Raw genomic sequence first — 22793 nt, 5'->3', positions numbered from 1 at the left:
AGGAATAGAAAGATAGTTTAATAAACTTTTCAATTAAATTTTGCCAAAGGTGAAGGTATACAAAGTTCAAGAGCTTGTTAAAGGGCTAGTTGTATTTAAATGACTATATTCTAGCCACAAGTAGTACATCAGGGACTTCACTGTAAGGCTTCACTGAAATCATTATGATCCAAAGCTAACTTACTGTATTATTTTAGACCGCTGTTCAACACGGAACTGCTTTATTTACATAACATTAGCTTCCTTTTGCTACTGAACCGGAAAGGATTACCATTAACTAAGAAGGAAGTTGACTATTACTAAAACTAAAGAACATGATTAATAAGTGGATAAAGCGACCACAACAATGGTCGCAGGCCGGAAATTTATAGTTTTTTGGGAAAAAAAATTGGAGCCAACCACTGACACGAAACTTCTACATTAATACTCTCATTTAAGTTAATCAGATTAACAATAAGGCCATAAGCCCTAAGCATTAAGTATTATTTAGCGTCAAGTTAATTGGGAGATGAAGTTCAAACTGCTTAATCGCTTCCACTGAGTATAGCGGATTGCAATCACTCTACAGACCACAAAGAATTTGATTGTGTTGAAAACTGTGTATTTCACATCACATGGTTAACAAAATAAGGGAAATATCGTGATATTTGAACGTTGATAATAGCGGAAACAATTTGGGAACTTCCCTTTACTAGAGAAGTAAAGTAAAGTTTGGAAATATATGTTTTAAACTTAGAAAAAGTTTAAAACATATATTTCTAAACGTTAGAAATTATTATTATTTTTATAATAAGTTATTTATTAGCTTTGGTTACGAAAAGGGACTTACCTAATTACTTTTTAGTTAAAGAAGTTGAAGAGTACTTCAACTTCTTCTTGAACTTCTTTCAAAAAAAGTTTTTGAAAAGTTTCCTTAACTGTAAGTTATTCACAAATTCCATCACTCTGTTTTCCTAATTATTTCCAAAATGCTGTGATTTTTTTTTTCGTATCTCTAAAAAGTACGGTAACTTTTTCTTTGAAGCTGACCTAAAGAATCGATATGCATTGTAAATTATCTTTACGTTTAGTCTGCATTCTAATATCGCATTTATTTATAAAAAGTGTCTTTATTTATGCAGTTTCTCCGAACTTAAAATAGATCAAGTTTATTACTGCATGGGACCCACTGTTCGGTATTATTAATGAAAATATCCTCTCTTGCGATAAAGAAGCGTAAAAACGAAGCATTTCAGAGGTTTTACGACTCTGAAACGCCAATTCTTATACCCTTATAGTAGGTCGATTAATACAGAGTCGTAATTGGACTGTTATTCCATAGATGGGGCTTAAAATTTTCTTCTAGAAGTAGTAAAAGTAAAGTAAGTAAAGTAATTGCCTATTTTTTCAGGCGGGGCTTAACGTCCAACTACCAATTAGGTGTCGCGGACGGAGGCGACTAGCAAACATACTTTACTGTAAATTACTCCTATTAACCATTAAATAAAATCCAAGGCCTAAGACCGGGAATCGAACCCAATACCACTTCGCAGGTCTCGCCTCTAACCGCTCGGCTACCGGGGTGCCTTTTTCTTCTAGAATTTTGAAGGATATTAATTCCGCTCTCCAAGACGAGGGTAAAACTTCCCGGTTTTCTCAACAGTAAATTACTAAGAATTTTCTAGTATTCTAAAGTATTCATCAAAACATTGTTCCATCGTCCTCAATTCTTTGTACAGGATGTCTTTCATTCCTTGTCTGTTGGATTGTTACGTTTTGTTACGATTTGTTCTTCATCTTTTTATACAAAAACAGAGTAACCATCAAGAAAAGTGTATCCTCCGGAATGAGCCCCATTTTAATCAACTCGAATTCTATTGTTCATAAACGATGGATGAGACACGTAAATAGAAATCAATATGAGAGCAAGACCTGTTCAATTAAGGACCGGTTAAGAGTACTGTCATGTCAAAGGACTGTGAGAATCGATCTTAACTATTTCAGACTGGCCCTTCTCAGATTCTAAATAAAATTGATAGAGTTGAGTTCAAGATAGCAAATTTACTTGAAGAGAGATTTTTTTTAGAGGATATAATGAATAAGAAGAAAATATTTTAAAGGGAATACATTCGAACGATTATGAAAAATCGTTTCTTAATAGAAAAATTAAATTGATTCGCTTCATACACGTTTTTTAAAACTTTATAAAAACAAAATCAAATAGTAAAGAAAAAATAAAATAAAGTAAAAAGCGAGAATTTCTGAAGAAACCAAACTTGTTAAGGGCTTGCAAGCTCTGTACCCTCTTGCTGTGAAAATAAAGCGCTCCTTTGAACCAATGATTTGGTCAAGACAAGAATAGCTACAGAATCCTTACAAATCCCGCTGCTGTTTAACCCCAAGACTATTTGATCCCTAAGGAGTTGGATAGAGATAGAGACAACCATATCATATCTTTCTCTTTTTCTATGGATGTGGACTATTGTACGCCTTTCTGTGCATCACTATATTTACTATCTGTTGCAATATAAATCTCTCTTTTGTTTAGACGTTACGTGTTTTTCTTTTCTTACTCTGGATCAAGTGCTACGCAAATTAGACAGAGATCAAATCGTTTAGTTTTGAATAGATTTTATTTACCTATGAAATAATTAATTCGGTTACCATTTTGGCGAGCCATGTATTATAACAGTCGTTTTAAGCTCCCCATCAAGAACAAGCTACTCCTAAGTCTCCATAAATCGATGTCTTACTGAATTAGGACTAACTCGCACACTACCACTCCACAATGTGCTCAAGAAAAGAAAAGTTTCCATTGTAAAGATTAAGAATTAAGAATAATTTAAGAGATGATATTATCAAAATGAAGGAGGGAAATGTACAAATTAACAAAGAGAGATTCGATGTGACGGTGAAATGGAGTCAAACCAACGCAGAACAGTCTTGAGAAAGCTGATGTGGATGAATAAAAAGAAAGAAGCAGTTTGGTGGTAAGCATTACAAGAGATGGAAAAGATTTCTGATGTTAAGCAGCCATCATACTAGAGAAATGTGCGATAGTGTATTTGTACAGACCATTAGTCGTTTATTAATTAGTATACAGTTATGGGGTCCGTCGTATATACCACGTCTATTTCATTAGTCGAGCCAATATCTAGGTGGCGGTAGACCGGATTCCCTTCCTCACAGTTAGAGCGAGTAGAGATGTTGTGAATCAGACATTGTCCACCAGTGATACCAACTCTGAACATTATAAACAGTTCACAAATTATCTCACTATTTCCGCTAAATATCATCTTTAATATGCAATAATTATTTAGACGAGCTATATCTTTAATTTCTAAAATTTATTTTTTTAGGCTGCCAGGCAGATATTGGATTACATAAAACTTCTTATCGATAAATATCTAAAATTTGTCAACTTTTAAAATAATTATAATTAGAATTAGAACATTTACAACATTGACACCAAGTTTTAATAAATGAACGAGTCCCTGATGAGACTAAAAGAAATTTCAAATTTGATTAACTGCAAGTTGGGTTGACCAAAAGAACAGAATATAGTGGGAGAGGATTTTATTCCCCGTCTTGCCATCTCATATTGCAAAACTTCGAAATTTTATTTTGAGCTCGCCTATTCGCCTCAAAACATATCACGGTCGATTAATTAGACGTTACTCTTACTTTCTTCAGATACTTATCTGAAGAAAGTTGCTCTACTTTAATTTTTTAAAAATGTGTGACCTGATACTCCAATTTAGAAAATCTGCCAAAATTATCTAATGGAGGCCCTAGATTCGAGTCCAGCTGGTTTCCATTAAAGCTGTTTCCTCTTCCTAGAAGCTTCTACAGCTCATTGACCGGTGATGTCAGACAGTGTCCGTAACGAAGTAACCCTAACTGAAAGCTAGAAGATCTCAGAGAATGCTAATTGTTTTTTCCCTCAATTGTAAGAGTGCCCCCCAAAAAAAATCTTGAGCCCATTGGTGTCCAGGGCTGCTTTTCAGTGCCGTGTCAACTTCCGGTCAATGTACTTTTGTATTCAACAGAAATTCAGATGTTGCTACTTCTTGAATGATGTAATAATAATGGTTGTAATAAAGTCAAAACAATTTGTAGGAATTATGGAGCGAGCTTCACATTTAGGGAAATTCCAGAATAGAAAGATTTATATCTCTTTCTCAAGGAAATATCCAAATCTGAATGTTCAATTCTTACATAACAATGTGGCTTCCTCTCATTCTAATTCTAAAATAATTGGCTTCTATTCCGGGGCTTCCACGACATCCGATCAACCGCAAAAGTAAAGGGAAAATCCTTATAATCTTCCTAACTAATGATAGAAAGTAAAGCTTGGAGAGATAGATAAAAAATAATAAAAAAGGCTTAGAGACATGAAAAGACCAAGGAAAAGTTGAGGAATGAGTGATATTAAAATGGTAAAGAAGATATAGCCGGGAACATAAGAGAATGAATGCTGGGTACAGCCAGCCGTCTCTAAAATACAATAATACTGAGGAAGCTAAGTCGTGTACAGTCTGTCTTGTACAGTCTTGAATTATGAAGAATGGAAGGCCAGAAGGTGAAATAGGGCGGAGGAGTAATGACAGAGAGGGCTGTGTACTACTGGGACATTTCTCCCAGCCCTACAGCGTAAAAAGCTGGTTATTATTTCTGCGCAGCAAATGTCTCTCATACGGCTGGCTCTACGTTACTCATTAGTCACAACTTAAGAACATACGTCAGAACCATCTATAAACTCCTTAAAATATACGAGTATATAATACAAGTCCCTAGAAGAATAATTTATTTATATTTAAATTCGTAGGAAGAGCTCTTGGTATGAAGCAAAAGGTTATATAGAAAAAGAAGAAGCTCGCTTGAGCCCAGAAATTCAACGAACATGTATAATCCAATGCAATCTAGACAAACATTGCGGGAAGTAGCCATTCTCCATCGGTGCGTTTTTCTCCATTTATTTCCAGGATTTTTAGGTGCTGACACAAAGAGGTAGATTTCAAGTTTAGTATTCTTGTTCCCTAAATTTAGGCCTTGCAAAAGGGCCGCTTAAGATATCTTTAGTTATCCTTGCATTGGGCAAGGATTAACACTCGCACCAGTAACTGGCGGCTGTTCCCTTTAATCCACTTGTGGCTCTTGGTGCTTATGACCTGGAGAGGTATATTTCTTAGGGTCAGCATGAGTTATATTCTTTCTAATAGCCACTGCTAGTCTTGACAAACCTCATAGCGGTCCCACAGGATCAAGTCCAGGTGGAAGTACGATGTAATTGGCTAGCTAATATTTTTGAAATTTTACTGTGTTGCAAGGCTTTATCCTTGTATCGTCACTAGTAAACTGTTGCCAGTATTACTGCAATTGAACGTGTTACATTTTTTTTTTTTTTTGTAACAACTTCATCGTTCTTTTCAACTGTTACCTTAAAATTGTAAACCCTTAAGATTTACATTTCTACTTAAAAAGACAAATTAGAAACAGTAGAAACGTTAGTAGAAGTAATGGCAACAATGTTAGATGATATTAACCATTAGGCTTACTGATTAGATTATCTAAAATGGTGTTTCCCAAGTCAATAAAACATGGCAGCGCTGGAATCACAAACACACACTCACACATACACACACCAGCAAACTAATGAAAGGCTTGAGATCTCCTTTTGTCTTTAGATGCTGCTTATCTCTAGATCTGGAACAGTAATTCTCTGTCACCTCTATTCAAACACTAATTTATCGCTAAATTTACCTACTTTTCAATAATTATCACTCACTTCGCCCATTTTCCCCTTTTGCAACTTAAATAATAGGATCAATAATTTTTTCTTAATTAATTTAATTAAAAAAACTGGTTAAACAGAGAAAACTTAAACCGAGATAATTGTAAATAATTAAATTTTTCCAATAGATATTACGCGAAATTACCTTTATTGTAATCTACATGTAATAAAATCTTTCCTCAAAATTTATTTCGATCCTAAAATCCATTTACTTAAATGCTACTGCTTTTGTCCGAGGCAAAGATGGGATTTCTGATCCCTTTTCAGTGCAGAGTGGAGTAAGACAGGGCTGCCTTCTGAGTCCTTTACTTTTTTCTCTCTTCCTGGATGACCTCCCAGCGTTACTTGAGGGCGGCATTCATATTTCTAATACTTCAATCAAAATTTTAATGTATGCTGACGATGTGGTCCTTCTTGCCGATAACCCAAAGAGTCTACAGAGAAATATTAATATTCTAGCAAGTTATTGTGACTTATGGAATCTCTGTGTCAACCTTAATAAATCTAAGGTTTTAATTTTCAGAAGGGGAGGCAGACTGGCCGCATCAGAAAAATGGTATTACAAAAATCATCCAGTGGAGATTGTTAATAGATATAAATATCTGGGTGTAACCCTGACGCCTCGTCTTTCGCTCAATACCCATCTTGCAGAGAAGGTGGCATCCTCGAAGAGAATCCTTAATCTCGTCTGGTCTGGCTATCTCTCGCAAGGTACTATACCTCTTCCATTTAAATTCCAAGTTTTTAACTCCATCTGTCGTTCAGTGGTATGTTATGCTGCCCAGGTCTGGGGATTTCAAAGGTATGATGTTGTAGAAAGTCTCCAAAGATTTTTTATTAAAAAATTATTTGCACTTCCTTCATCTTCGCCTAATTATATGCTTTACATTGAGACCGCTGTGGACCTGTTGGAGGTATTTACTTTGAAACTCCATTTTAAATATATTTTAAGAGTCTTAGATCTCCCCCAGTGCCGCTTACCGAGAATCTTGGCGTTGGAGATTATCAATAAAAAGATTTTCTGGTTTCGACATTGGATAGACTTGGCTCAGAAGTATTCCTGCGATTTTGTGGCCTCTGTGGAAAATATACCTGCGTGGAAGGATCAATTAGCCTCCCTGTTGATTAAGATGAAAGCAGCTCATCGTCGGGGGTTTCTGGACCGCGTCTCTCTTTCGTCCCGCTTCCTTTTATACAGAGAACTTGACCACTCATTTAGCCTTTGTCACTTGAATGAAGATAACTCCTTGGGTCTAACTCTAACTGAACTCCGCTGGATTTTTAAGTTAAGATGTGAGCTTGTCTACCTGAATCATACGCCATGGCTGCCTAGGGAGATTGAACTTTGTTCTCTGTGTAATTCAAGGTGCATTGAGGACGTGGTTCACTTTTTTGGTGACTGCTCAATTCATTCTGAGATCCGGAGACTCTATCTCGGACGTTCAGTACTTACGAGAGAACAATTGATTTCTTTCCTAAATGGAACGCGAAATTGTCAACCTCTTATTAAATATGCTCGCCATGCCTGGTCTTATCGGTATCAGCTGGTTCAGGAGTTTAATTATTAATTTATAATTCTTTTATATATTGGTTATTTTGTTTTATTTTTATTTCTAGGTCTGTTATATTTTTTGTTTATTACTATTATTATTTTCTGGTTTATTTGTTTTTCTTTTCTCTTTGTATTATAGTAACATCGACTCCGGCTGACGGATTTTCCAAGCCGTACAATATTTTCATTTTGTAATTTGTAAATATTTCATATGTAAAATAAATATTATTATTATTATTATTATTATTACATGTAATAAAATCACTCGCATTATTGATTCGTAAAAATGTTGAAGGAATCCCTAGCTGAAAGTTGTTGAATATTAGCGATAAAAAGTTTTCTCAAAGTACTTTAGTATAGACGAAGTTTTTTTGGAGAAAAAAAAGCAATTTACACGAAGTAGTTCGACCACTTTTTTTTTATATTTTTTACATTCAAAATTACAGCCAAACTTTAAAACTTTTTTTTTTATCAGAATCTAGAACCCAAAAGCAGCTAAGTTTCGAGCCTGTAGGGCAGAATTACTTCTCAATTCCTTATATTTACTAAATTTATTGGTTTTTGAACTTTATTTTAAAGTATTTATTATATTTATTTTATATATCTTAGTTTATTAGAGCTTAGTTTATCTTTAGACATATTTTTGTTGCTGAAATAATGTTACTAAATTCCTAAAAATGTTTGATGCTAAAAATATTTGATTGTTGTTTAAAGGTAAAGGGATTGCTCAAAAAAACAAAACGCTCAGCGGGTTATTGAAGAACTACGGGTAAAAGGGCAATATGGTAGAAAAAACCGTGGATCATCACCAAAATAAATCTGCGGAGTTATCCCGAATATTTTTTTTAATTAATGTCTCTGGTGAGAGGAGTGTTAGGGATTTTCCAGCAACAAATGAAACTTTTTGTCACCGATCCCACACCTTTATGGAGAAGCGTCCATTTACTATGGTAACCTGTTTCACCCAAGCTCTTCTAAAATGGTTTGGAATGAATAACAAATTTGATTCAAATTGAAAATGTGATTTATATCGCGAGAAATGATCGAGCAGCTCTGATTGACATCGAATTTTCGACCAACTAAAGAGATAGAATTAAAGGAAATTAGGATAAAACCGATGATATAATCCATTAAAACCTGGATAAAAACAGGTTTTTTGATTAATAATGTCACATCCAAGTCGGGAAAATCCAGATAAAAAGTGGTTAGCAACCTTTAATAACAGTATTTTTTTTATTCTCTTTATTTAATTCACACCTGGCAGTTGGCACCAAGTAAATGAGATACCGGAAAAGATGAGAACTGCGGCCTTCGAAGATTACATTTCTTCCCATTATCCGGGCTCATATCGTTTATTTACAGATGGGTCCAAAATCAATAATAAAGTCGGAAGTGCTGTGTATGATCCGGTTCGGAACTATTTTACGATAATTAAATTAGAAGATGAGGCGTCCATCTATACAGCGGAGCTAATTGCTATTTTAACGGCTTTAAAATATATTTATTCGTTGTCGGAGAAAAAATATACCATTATTAGTGACAGCCAGAGTGCGTTGTGTAAATTATCACATATACACAACCAGTCTGCAGGAATGAATCACATTATCGCAGAGATTGTAGAAACTATTGCCATTTTTAAAGAGAAGGGAGTCTGCATTAATTTTTTGTGGGTAAGGGGTCATTGTGGTATAAAAGAGAATGAAATTGTTGATACACTTGCAAAGGAAGCCACCAATAGTGGGGAAATGGCTAATTATAAATTACCACACACCGATATCAAGGGTATAATTGCAAAAGCAGCACTACAAAAATGGCAGACAGATTACAATAATGGTGATAAAGGTAGATTCTATAAAACTATGGCAGATCAGTTACCTAGACAACCATGGTTTAAGGGAACTGGCACTAATAAATGGGTTGTTACGACAATAAGCAGGCTGAGAGCGAACCACGCGGTGTGCGGATCGTATCTACACAGGATCAACAAAAGGTCCTCTCCTCTTTGCGTAGTTTGCAATGAGGAGGAAGATTTCAAACATGTAATAATGATATGTCCACGTTATGTGGTAGAAAGGAAACGAATGTTTGACGATATATACAGGTATTTAGATGCACCATTTCGCTACGAAGACATTATATTCTCCACCAACAGTTATGTGCTTAAGTCGATAGCAGAGCTAGCAATGAAATATGAATGTATTTAGAAGCTATAGCCGAATTAGAATGAATGGAACAAAATGCTTAGAGAAGGATTACGTGATTTTAATTTTGGTTAAGCGAGAAGGATGGCAGGAGCACAGAGTGCTGCTCCATCCATTAGCAGTAGTTTATGTAAATAGCGGTATATAGTAGAATGATGGATGTGTGAAGCGAATGTATTTGTAGGTAAGAACGGAGAGTAAGTGATATTCTAGTGATAAGCACCTAGACGATGCTGGCTGTATGGCGGAAGCCAATGCCAAAAAAAGAAAACAAAAAAAAAAAAAAAAAAAAAAAAAGTAAATGAGATTGTAATACTACAAATAAATTGAAAAAATGTTATGTGACCCATCGAGTGATGACCAAAATGAGTTGGCTAATATAAAATACCGATGAAGTGAATTCAAAAGATGCCCTTATCAATTATGCCATCAGGTGTCGCGAAGCCATCGCTTCAGTCATCGAGAAAGACTCAAGAGAAGGATAACTTGGGACAGGTTGTGTGCAAGAGCGGATTGAATTATTGGATAAGTTTTGAATGAAATTTGTTGAAAGAGATTTGGCTAAATAAAAAAAAGTGATATTCAGATCTGTATAGTCTGATTGCTAACGTAGAAAGGTGGAGTTGAACGATGGTGCGTACATTTATTCGATTGAAGAGATTGGATGAGATTGAGATTAGAGCGCTTAGCTGTACGATACAATTGAAGTCCATATGTCCAGATTGGGGCTAGAGACAATTTGGATGGTTTGTCGACTAGTCTCTTGGCCATTCGGAAAAGTAAGGTATGGGGCTTTAATGAAGGTAGAGTCCAAGATATGCATATTGTCTGCCGAAGGTATAAGTATATGTTTCAGATGGAGGAGATAGAGGGATGATGCGAGAATATTTGGAGTATTCCTCAGTAATACTTAATTGAAAAGTTGCTTCATCAAATTTCAGCTCAATTATTAAAAAGACTGCGGTTATTCAGTCAATAAAGATATCGCTATTGGTTGTGACTGAATGAAGGTCAAGAGAGGGAAAACTTGTAAACCGTTTCAGACATAAAAGACAAAACTATTGAAGAGACAAGTTTAGCCGCAGCTGGAGAGTAACGGGACAGTAAGTAAGTGAGGAGTTCCATGCTGGAAAGCATGATCTGGAAGCAATGTCACCGCTGACTTGATTAGAAATGAGTAATTACATTTGCGGCAAGCGGCAGTACAACATGATATCGACCGTATTGGATATAATGTCCAGCCAGTTCTCTCTCACCTCTACGTTCTTCCCACGTCCCACAATCAGCTGTAACCACCACCAACCGGGTTAAATCCAGCCAATACTGCTAATTAACTCATCTACACAGCTTCTGTCTCAATTCTAATCTTTTACAAGCTTTTATCCAATTAATTCTGTTCATGAGCACGCATTATCCCAGCTTTGTAATTACCAACTTTATTTTCAACTCCGAACATTGAAGAAAATCCAACTGCAACTGGAATTTAACCAATAAGAACTCAACTTATAACCACAAAATATTGGTGAATTATTTAGCTTCAAGATAAATCAAACGTTTTTCGTTCAACATGGAATTCTTGCGAGAAATCAACCTTTTGCAGAATTCAGTGAAATGTCACTTTAGATGTAAACCAACCCTTTTAACAGTACTGAATACAATGAATTAACCTGGCACAATGTATCAAATAGAATGACGAAGACTTTTGTAAGTAGCATTTAATACACAATTTTTGGGTAATCAGCTAAATTATTTTCAAAGAAACTGTGTAAATTTAAAACATTCTTCGAAAAATTACATTCTTTCATATTGAACAAGTGGTCGAAGTCACTAAAGGGGTCCATTGCAAGGATGAAAGGACTTACTAAAAGATGGTAAAATGCACCTCTTGGCTGCGCTAACTTTAGAGAACAGGACACACTTCTTGGTCAAATAATAAAAATGATACCCACGCGATCTCGGGCTCGAATCCAGCTGCTAGTCGTTAGAGTTTCTCTTCCTAGGAGCTTCTAGTGATGAATAGTGTGGTCAGTAAAGAGAGACACTGCTATGGAGGCCGACAGTATATTGAAAAACAGTATACCCTCTGAATTAATCGCCTTTCTCCAATGTTTAAACATGTTATTCTAGTATTCAAGAGTCCAGTGTTACATTCCACTTTACATTGAATGACAGTTCAACAAAGTAGAATAAGGAAATGTAGATTTTAACATTTATCTAGAAGGCTTACAAGACCATTCAATAATTAAAATACTTCACTCTGTTGCAGAGGTTGAGGTATAGTCAAATATTTATCCTACATCTCTGGGGCGCTTTAATAAACTTTCCCAAGAGCTGTTTGGCTGGTGAAATGAAGTGGAAAGCGTTAAGATTTTCCTGTAGTAGCAGAAGGTAGAAGGAAAGGAAAACAAGGGTTAACCTTTACCATTTCCATTATTAACGATTATGTATACAACAGATTAAATTTGCTGTTGAGTGAGGGTATGCGTTCTAAAGTTTGAAGTGAATGTTAAAGGGTGTGGAAACAACAGTAGTTTGGTTGTGGTGAACGGCATCAATTCAGGGGCCAAGCACAGCAACGCTGAGAGTAGTTCACCCTTTCTTGCGCTAGAGAGGGTAGTGAATCCTCCAGCCAACCATCCTTCCTCAAAAAAAAGAAAATTGTCGAGAAAATCTCTTTAACTTATTTATCTACAAATAACATATAGATTTTCCTTGTACTGTTTTTATTTTCCTTCCTCCATCTTGAATCAATTTTAAGGAAAAATGTTATCTCTAATTCGTCCGTAAAACTAATGTGTATTGTTGGTATAGTTGGGTTCGATTCCCTGTCCAGGCCTTGGATTTTTTTAAAATGTGTAATATGAGACTTTAAAAAGTTAAGTATACGAGGGTCGTTTGAAAAGTCCGTGCAAAGTCAGAGAGATAGCACCACTGGCGCGTATCGAGGTTATGTTTAGTTAGTAGCATCTCTTGGAAGAACACACACCAAGTTTCAGCCAGATCGGTCTATTTCTTTGTGTTTGGCATTCGTTTGAATCGAGGAAGTCGAGTGATTTTCAAAAAATGGACGAAAAAGAATTTCGTGTGTTGATTAAACACTACTTTATGAAAGGCAAAACGCCTCAGGAGACTAAAGAGAAGCTTGATAAACATTATGGTGACTCTGCACTTCGATTAGAACAGTTTATAAGTGGTTTCAAAATTTTCGGAGTGGCCATATGGGCACAAGTGACGCTGAACGTTCTGGACGCCCTGTTGAGGTTACTACTCCAGAAATCATTGATAAAATCCATGATATGGTGATGGATGACAGAAGAGTGAAGGTGCGTGAGATTGCTAGTGCTGTGGGCATCTCGAATGAACGGGTACATAATATTTTGCATCAACATTTGGACATGACAAAGCTATCCGCAAGATGGGTGTCGCGATTGCTCACGCTTGACCAAAAACGAAATCGTGTGAAGTGTTGCAAGGACGGTTTGCAGCTGTTCCAGAAGAATCCGCAGGACTTTAAGCGTCGTTTCGTCACTGTGGATGAAACATGGATACATCACTACACTCCTGAGACCAAAGAACAATCTAAACAATGGGTTACCAAGGGGGAATCTGCGCCAAAAAAGGCGAAAGATTATGGCGACTGTCTTTTGGGATTCGCAAGGAATAATCCTCATCGACTATCTGGAAAAGGGTAAAACTATTACAGGTGCATATTATTCATCGTTATTGGACCGTTTGAAAACCGAGCTGCAAGAAAAACGCCCACGATTGGCCCACAAAAAAGTCCTTTTCCATCACGACAACGCACCAGCTCACACCTCAGCAGTTGTGGTCGCAAAATTAATGGAAATAGGGTTCCGACTCGTTTCACATCCCCCCTATTTTCCAGACTTGGCTCCCTCGGACTACTATTTGTTCCCCAATATGAAGAAATGGCTGGCGGGAAAAAGATTTTATTCAAACGAGGAGGTGATTGCAGAAACGAATGGCTATTTTTCAGACTTGGACAAATCCTATTATTCGGAAGGGATCAACAAACTAGAGCAGCGTTGGACGAAGTGTATAAGCCTAAAAGGAGACTATGTTGAAAAATAAAAAAGGTTTACCCCAAAAAATTAAGTAGTTTTTATTTTTGCACGGACTTTTCAAACGACCCTCGTACTTGCTAGTCAACTCAGTCCACGATACTTAATTAGGTAGTTGGACGTAAAGCTCGCCAGAAATAAAGACATTAACTTAATTTTTTTATCCTTATTTCGTTGTCTGAAAAATAATCGAATCCGTTGCGACCTATAAGATCGATTGCACTTTCTAAACATACAATATTTAAAAACAAAATTTATAAATTTTTAAAAAGTGTGATAAAATCCCGTAATTCTGGATTCATTCATTCTTTTCCTGTTTTTGACACGTTTCAGATATTATCAGAGATTTGTTAATTTCGATTGAGAATCTGATTTCCACTATGTTTCCGGTCACATTATCCCTCTAGCTGACTGAATCGACAAGTTTATATGGACCATTTTTCATCCAGAAACAATTATCTATTCAACAACCTGTGTCATCGCACACAGACTCTGTCTTAGGGCATCCTGCGTCCTGCAAACCCACAAAAATTCTTAAAAAAAAAAAAAAAAAAAAAAAAGTTCAAAGTCAAACCCGCTGCTTAACCTTCACCCTAAGATGCTTAACTATTTTTCCTTCCCCCCACAAAGGTACCATAATCCCCAAACGAGAGAATTATTTCTCTCTTGTTCATTACCTACCAAGCTTATCGCTAAGATTATAAAGTTAATGCAAGAATTTAAACAATCACTGTTAAGCATTTCAATCCTCTTCGTTTTTAACAATCTAACCTTAAATTCTTCTAAAAATGTTTTTAATTTAAACCCATATAATGACTCAATAATCCTATTTTTTTACTAACTAATAAGATCCCGTTAAAAAATAATCAAAGATTCCAAACTGCCGATCCTAATCCGATTGAACAATAACTTCTTTCTTCATCACTGATGATTTCCTCAAGGAAATTAAAACGCCGCTGGCGTAACTTTCTCAAACTCTCTTAATTTTTTTTTTAGATCAAACGAATTAAAATAACAAGCAAATACCTCTATTCAATTAAACCCAACTTTTTTTATCATGCCGCCATTAGTTCGTGTCCTCCACCAAATTCGCGCGGGCTATACTAAGTGCACTCTAGTGAATACCTTAAAAAAGAAGGACCCTATTCCTTTCAAGGAGAAGGAGCCCCTTAGTATTAAGTAATTAGATGGTAGTGTGGTAGTAAAACTGGCCTCCGTGTTAGTAAGGGAGGATTACTACACAGGTAACTTTTTCTCTAAGTTGTTACCTTTATCCCTTTCTATTTACGTAATGACTACCCTAAGGGATGTAACACGGTGTAGTGAACTAACGACCAGACTACACAGGCTGCTGGTACTTCGTCTAAACTATTAAAGGAAAGATGGACTGAACGCTAAGTCTTCTCAGTCGAAGAAACATACCAGAAAGACGGGCAGTGGTAGTTTTCCACTTGAAGTAAGACAGAAAACTAGGCGCATTTTCCTCCACTGAAGGGTCTTTAAGGGAGCTTGCTTTTTTCCTTTTATTTTTAATGTTAAATGAAAATTGTCCCTAACACGCTGTTGAAGAAAATTCATTCAACTACAAACTTGGATGTGTAGTTAAATTAAGAATTTTCTTTTTCTTATTTTACTTTCTCTTTTCTTAGAAGGGAAAGCATTTCAATCATGCCAGATTTCCTACAAAAAAAAACATTTTAATATAATGTACGATTCTAAAGTCTTATAAATAATAAAGGAGGATTGAATATGTCGCTAAAATTATTTAATTTAAAGAATATAATCAAGAACAGGAAATAGTTTTTTTTTTTTTAATATATGATTTAAGGCGCGTCAACATCTAAGGTTATTGGCGCCCGGAGCTTTTTTCAGTGCACTGCCGGCCTCCGGACAGTGTTCTCTCGTTACAGACAACACTGTCCATCACCGGACAGTGAACTGTAAGAAGCTCCTACGAAGAGAAAATCTAAGGGTCAGCTGCTGGATTCGAACCCGTGACCTCCGCGTGGGAGTCCCGTATGCTAACCACATAGATTACATGAAAGGTTGATCAGTAACTATTTTTTGAATGAAATTCTTTTTTAGAGCACTTTGAGCAAAGATAGAGGCAAGTGTCATTTTGTGGTAATATGCAGTTTTAAAAACTGCATATTATTTGTTAAAAATTCCATTTTCTCTGAAATTTGGAGTTTGAAAATGATAAAATTGTGTGTCACAATTTAAACTGAAACATTGTTAGTGAACATCCAATACTACCGACTGGTAAACAATATTCTGATAAACATCCGAAACTAAACAGAAATAAAAGTAAGCGAGCGTTTTATCGGCGAATGCAGCATTCTCTTCATTATCTATGATTATGGGAAGACTTCCACAGGTTTAGGGCAAAGTCTTTATATGTATTCAATTACTGTTATTGTCTCTCTAGCATGGTAAAGAACATATGTTAGCTGAAGTCTAGAGTGCTACACCAGTACATCAAGTCTTCGTATGGATGGAAGTGTGTATATCTTGTCGCATCAAGTTGATGTCTCATGGCAACTACACGATCAATGACGGTCTTCAATTGTGTTCTTTGACCATAATCTATCAGAATGCATGTGCACTTTACCTTTTTACGTACTTCTTTTTCTTTAAGGATCGAAAAAGACCAACGTAATTTTTGAATTCTCGTCAAGCAATTCCTACTAATATCTGAAATAATGGTTCGTTTTGGAATCATGGAACTTATCAATTTTGAGTTTTTCAAGCCTAGAGCTCATATATCTACGTGTAGTTGTGTTGAAGCATTAAGTTGTGCATAAATTGCAACGTTTTTTATGGGAACTTAAGTCGTCGTCTTTACGATAGAATTCAATTTCAAAAATTAGATAAATTCTCAATACTTCCTTCTATTAGAAGGAAGAGAGAGAGTGAAAATAAGTTTTAATTTGATGGAAGAAGAAAGAAGCAGAAAGGAACAATGCACCTAAGAAGAAGACAAAGTAGATGAAGATGGGCGAAGATATTTTCATTTAGTTTTGAAGCCCTTAGAGAGTTGTAGTATTAGAAGCGGCGTCAGGCGCAAAAAGGGAAAATGGAGAACAGTTGGGTATATTGTGTGATGCAGGATAACAAGGCGTATATGGTCACACAGGGTAGTCTAGGGCATACAGAAGGGCTAGAGGTGTGGGATAACCCCATGGATAGGCAGCAGTCACTTCCAACCTATCTTCCAACCCTCATCTTCCCTTCATCCTCTGCACACAGCCCTTTGTTAACAAAAACAATAGTCTTCTAAAAGAGAAGGGAAACAAAAAAGAAGGAAGAAAAGAGTTTCCCATGTGAATCAGTCTATGAAGACGTCAAGAGACTAGACTTCCTTCTAGTTTTTCCAGCCATTGTGACGTCACTTTTACTTTCGCAGATTATCCAATCATTTATTTCTTCCTTTCTTAATTTATTTGATAGAAAAGAAGTCTAATAATAAATTGAATTTTCTGCTAGTGTTGCACTTACGGTTCATATAACTTTTTATTTCGTAAATGTAGCAAGAAAAACTGACAATGGTGGAATATAAGTCATACTCGTACATACTTTCATCGATAGAAACAAAATGTCCCCTTACGAGAGATTATAAAAAACGTAAAATGAAGCAACGTCACGATTTTAACACACATTGGTCAGGTTTAGAAACATTTGAATAGATCCAACCAATAATTAGAGAAGAAATTTACAAGATTTATATTATGTAAAAGTGTACGGATAAGCGTTATTTACTTGCATTTCACAAATACACCAAAAATCAGTCCACTATGCGAGAACAGACGTACAGTAAAAAAAAAATGTAGAAAAAATTTTTGAACAGCTGATTTTTTTTTCGGCGCATCAACTGCGAGGATTATTAGCGCCTCACACTCTTTCCTTTCCACTCGAACTAGAATGGCGCTTGCCCAAAATACCCAGCATCCGAGACAACGCCTTTGAATGGCCAAAGGCGGACGGAGCTAAGAAGGTATGGTATGATGGTCTTGACTTACTCTCTTTACCATCGCATCCGACGACGGGGAGAAGTCAGCCTAACATTTCGCGCCATTCTCTAGCTACGAGATAGCAGGGATTGCTCGTAATAGCAGGGGATTGCTTACGAAATCATTTTACCTAAGCACAAACTAAATTGTTCATTCTTTTTGGTGACTGATTCATAATTCCAATAGGATGAAAAAATAATTGCCATTTCAGTTGCAGTCATTTACATTACAAGGTTGGTGTGTCTTCTGTCTTGTCTGCTCAGACCAATCACACTCAGTCCATGAACAGACAAAACAGAAGACACACCAACCTAGTAATGTAAAAAATATTACTTTATAAACTAGCCCTGAAGATGACCTAGTCCCTAGGTCGAAAGCTCGGCAAAATAAATTTTACTCGACTGAAATGGCAATTATTTTTTCATCCTATTAAATAAATACATTCATACCAGAAGATACATTCATACCAATAAATACATTTTTACTAATAAATACTGATTGCTAAATACTAAATAAATAGCTGATTGTTAATGCTGAAATTATCTATACTATTAAATTACTTCTTTTGATTCTTTAGTAAGAAAGAGGTTCTTATGTTAAAAAAATGTTGCCAAATATTAAAAACGAATAGTTTTACAAGTTTATTTGTAATTTTTAGTTTTAATAGCGTCAATTTTTGGAGGCAAAAGATCTTGATTGCTTTTTTATTCTTTAAAAATAAAAAAGAAAAGTAAATCATTAATTTTCTTTTGTCTCGGTCAAAGAGAATACGGAAAAGAAAACTTTGATAAATGAACTAGTTATACGGCTGTCTTTATTGCGTTCAATTTCCAAAATGTATTTATGATAAATTCAATCAGGTATAATTAAATTAAATGCGTAAAACTGAAAAAAAAAAAAAAAAATCAATACGGGCTATAAAGAGAGAAGTTTAGTTGCCCAGGACAACTCCACGGCCTGTAGGATCAAGTTATAAAGTTCTGTAATACGATTTATATCACAGCAGCTTTTCGCTGGCAGAGATTTCCATTTTGTTCCCTAAACTGAGTGTTCGTGTGCGGCTCTAAACTCTCTCGGCGAAAAATGGGTGAGATTGAGAGAGAGAGAAATAATCTGTTCACGTTAATAAAAATGAGTAATTCTTCTTTATGCATTTTTTTGCCCTTCCATTCTAATTTTTTTATGTCTCATATTTTTGTATAGTAAAATGTGTTTCCTTTTTTAGTACTTAATTATTAAAAAATTAAAATAAGAAAATTATTCATCTACCTTTAGCAACTGGTGAGACGGCTATAAAATTGGCCAAAGCGGCTCCAGTACTATGTCCCATCAGGGTGATTCTGTCAGGATCACCGCCGAAAGCTGGAATATTCTCTCGTAGCCAATGTAAACCGGCTACCAAGTCCATTAGGCCGAAATTCCCTTGGGCACTACCATGAGCACCAGTTTTTAAAAAGCCTGTAAAACAAAAACAAAAAAATCAAATTAACGTTTTTCTCATTATATTTATGTATTTATTTTTAAGACTCAATTTTATTTGTCTTTTAAACTTATTTTCAGGAGCTTGAATTAAGTTAATAAACAGAATTACTTTTTCTTAAGAAAGAAAGTGGATATTGGAAGTGTGCAATCAACTTTTCATCTATTTCCTGGCGATTGCTCTCTCCATGATGACATAGCCATCCGATTTACCCTCGTACTCTGGTTTTCGCAAATAAAGAATAAAAGCCCACGTGACTAAATCACACTACGTAACATTTATCCTCGCAATCTATGTGAACCATATTCCTAACCCTAAGGCAGATTAAGTGCGATATCTTGGCCTCTTCCTTGACAAATGCCCACCGTTGAACCTTCATACCAGACTTAAACGGCATGAACTTAACTTAAATCCTCTCCTCTTTGCGTAGATTGCAATGAGGTGGAGGATTTCAAGCATATAATAATGATACGTCCACGTTAGTAGTAGAAAGGAAACGAATGTTTGACGACATATACAGGTATTTAGATGCACCATTTCGGTACGAAGACATAATATTCTCCACCAACATCTATGTGCTTAATCTGTAGCAGAGCTAGCAAAGAAATATGAATGTATTTAAAAGTTATAACCGATTAGAATGGATGCAAGAAAATGATAACGTGATTTTAATTTCGGTTAAGCTATAAGGATGGCAGGAATATAGAGTACTGATCCATCTTATTAGTTGTAGTATATGTAAATAGTTGTATATAGTAGAGGGATGAATGTGTGAAGCGAATGTATTTATAAGTAAGAATGGAGAGTGAGTGATATTCTAGTGATAAGCAGCTAGACGATGCTGGCTGTATGGCGGAAGCCAATGCCCAAACACGGCAAAAAAAAAAAACTTAACTTACTAAAAGATAAATAGATTACTCGATAAACGATCCAAATTGACTCGAACGAGAAAAAAGTAACTAGCAAAAAACTTAACAAAAAGACGTGAACACAGAGGCAACACTACGCATGATCGTTAACTACTTTAGCTATCAGAATATCCACACTGGACCTAAAAATCCCTTTTGTTCTTGTCTTAGCCAAATCCCTGTTACAACAAATTTCATTCTAAAGTACCGCAACACTTCAGCTCATACTCGAATCTATCCCTAACTTCCCTCGGAATTCTCCCCGCAGGCTGAAGCGTCGCATAATAGAAAAGGGCATCATCTTTCGAATTCACTTTATCCGGTATCCTGTGTTAGCCGACTCACGATTGTCATCGTTGGATGGCCTTCATTCAATTCTTCAATCTCTCTTTTGTTACCTATTATACGCCATCTATACTTGATGCCAAATGGCTGTCGTAAATTGGGAGAAACTCAATAAGAATATAGAATTATACAAAGTTAACTCATTAAATTTTCTCTTTTTAACGACTTTCACTTCAAAGGTTTAATTATAATGGAAAAAATAAGGAATAGTTAAATAGAAATCACAATATGAAGTTAATGTTCACAAGTAACCAATAAATCTGTTATTCCAGCAATGTCTATAAAATACTTGAAACAGGATACTTTAATAAAATATTGCGATAAAATAGCTGGCTGCCTTTAGCATGAAAATAAATTCATAAATTCTATACTAAAGTTAGGAACGGAAGTTATGCTATAATAATAAAAGAGAAATAAATTTTATCGCATATTTACTTCATAACATATAATCATACTAGATAGAGTGGGAAGTAAATAGAAGATGAAAAAAGGTCAAGAACAGAGAGAAGAAGTCCACAGGGCTGAACTGGGGCACTTCTACCTGTTCTTATATTATGTAATATTAAAGGCAATGAAAAATAGGGACCAGCTTCACTTCTATCAATCCATTTATTAAATATTCAAAGGTACCGAGTACACCAGGGAGAATCAAGTTTCCAAAACATCACACGCCTAACCAGAAAGAGGATTATTAAAGAATTTCAGCTATTAGTTGCTTTAATAAGGTTGCTCAATCAATTCTTGATTCTGGTGAAGCTGATTGAGCTAGACTAAATCAAGTAAGGAGAAAAAAATTGCTCTTATGATCATTTCGTAGGACTAATTCCGTTCCGATCCTCTTTAAGCAGAACAGATTGAATTTTATCGCTAAAACTAAAGAGATTTCCAGAAAATCAGACCAGAAGAGATGTTAACTTTGATGGATTTCCTGAATAAATATCTTCTACCTTGCACAATCGCAAAAAAAAAAAAAAAGGGATAACTTAAATCCAATCCCAGACATGTGGTGCCTAAGGATCACCAATTCGAGTAATCTTAGGTGAGAACAGCTTTTCCATCATCAACCTGTTCCGGCTAATGATCTTAAGAAGTATTTGAAAGATAGAATGTTCTGTCAGCACCATAATTAAGATAAGATTAAGATTAATTTAGTGAGACGGGACCTATGCCCCACGTCACCGCAGCCACAAGTGGCTTATTTTGCCTTCCACTTTTTTGGATCAAGTAGACGAAACCTCCTCTACTAAGAAGGTTGAGGACTTTCCCTGCTAGTTCTTCTTGCGCTACTATCTCCTTTGGTCTAAAAGTTCTAAAAGTTTCATAGCGCAACCGCTCGATGGCAACGCAATCATCATTAAATTAAACCACACAATTTCTTGTCTTCTATTTCTTATCTTCATTCTTTGACCTACTGGGTAAAAAAAAAAACTTTACACCGTGGTTAGCAAGTAAAAACCCGATGAGATTATTACTGTTAACAGTTCTATGCAAGGGAGAACGAGAAAGAAGTGCTTTGGGGCGAGACTTCCCTTTGAGGATATCTTCCTGTGTTTGTACATCCTTAATAGATTTGCTTGGAAAACCTACAGTTTCTTCTGCAACGACTATGACCGGATGTACACCTTTTCCTCCGAAGGAATCTCCCAGATCAAAAAAGGACACTCTAACAAAGGTTCTTAAAAGAAGCACTCTTTATCGCTTTGTTTATCTAAAATCCAAATTCTACTAGCCAGTATAGTCACTGTTGTTTCCGCAATCGAGTATACACGTTGGTTTCGACAGAGCGCATAGTTCTATAAATATTATCATCTACCAAACTTTTCGGTAGTCTTTAAACAGATTCTCAATCTTTATGTTTAGTGAGGTATAAAAGTATTGGGTTTAGAGTAGTCATACCTCTTCAGTTTAAGGAAGAGAAGTTCCACAGTGGCACGTAGGTACGGACGTCATAAAAGTTATTTATTGAAATTGCCGAAGTAACGAGACTAGCTGACTATGGAAACTGCTGCCGGTTTGGGAGTAATTGAATAAGCGTTTTATGTATATCAATCAATATGACACATATAAGAGTGGAGGGGGGAAGCTTTCTATAAAGTTTCTACAAAAGCTATATCAAGCTTAACGCCAGCAACCATTGCGCCATCTGTATTTGAACGGAAAGAAGTAGTGACAAGCGACAGTTTTTTTTTTATTATTATTTTGAGGAAAAAGCATGGCTGCTGAGAAAGAGGGCAAACAATAAGGGAAACTGTCAATCAAATTCATGGGCAATAAGAATAATGGAGTTTCTGAAAGTTAGTAGGTCTTGAATCCCCGGAGATCTAGAACTGGTGGGGCTTCAAGAAAATATTTGGAGCAAACCAGGGACGGTGCTAGCTCACAACTTTTTCTTTACTCCGATCAGTTTGTAATAATTGTAATCAACAAGTCGTCTATGAAAAT

At 35.8% G+C, this 22793-nt stretch overlaps 1 protein-coding gene across 4 annotated transcripts in view; it reads right to left on the bottom strand.

Moving 5' to 3' along the window:
• Nlg2 (Neuroligin 2) overlaps positions 1-22793 on the bottom strand; it is a 512997-nt gene that overhangs the window by 110268 nt on the left and 379936 nt on the right. For all 4 annotated transcript variants that reach the window (XM_074131290.1, XM_074131291.1, XM_074131292.1 and 1 more), the window contains one exon: positions 18888-19076. In XM_074131290.1, coding sequence (XP_073987391.1) covers positions 18888-19076 — 189 coding nt within the window. The remainder of the gene's footprint in view (positions 1-18887; positions 19077-22793) is intronic.

This window comes from Rhodnius prolixus, unplaced genomic scaffold, assembly GCF_049639745.1.
Source record: "Rhodnius prolixus isolate KJV_2025 unplaced genomic scaffold, Rpr scaffold_4, whole genome shotgun sequence".
NCBI lineage: Eukaryota > Metazoa > Arthropoda > Insecta > Hemiptera > Reduviidae > Rhodnius > Rhodnius prolixus.
The sequence above is the reverse complement of the archived record's forward strand: the minus strand, read 5'-3'. Positions and strand labels throughout refer to the sequence as shown.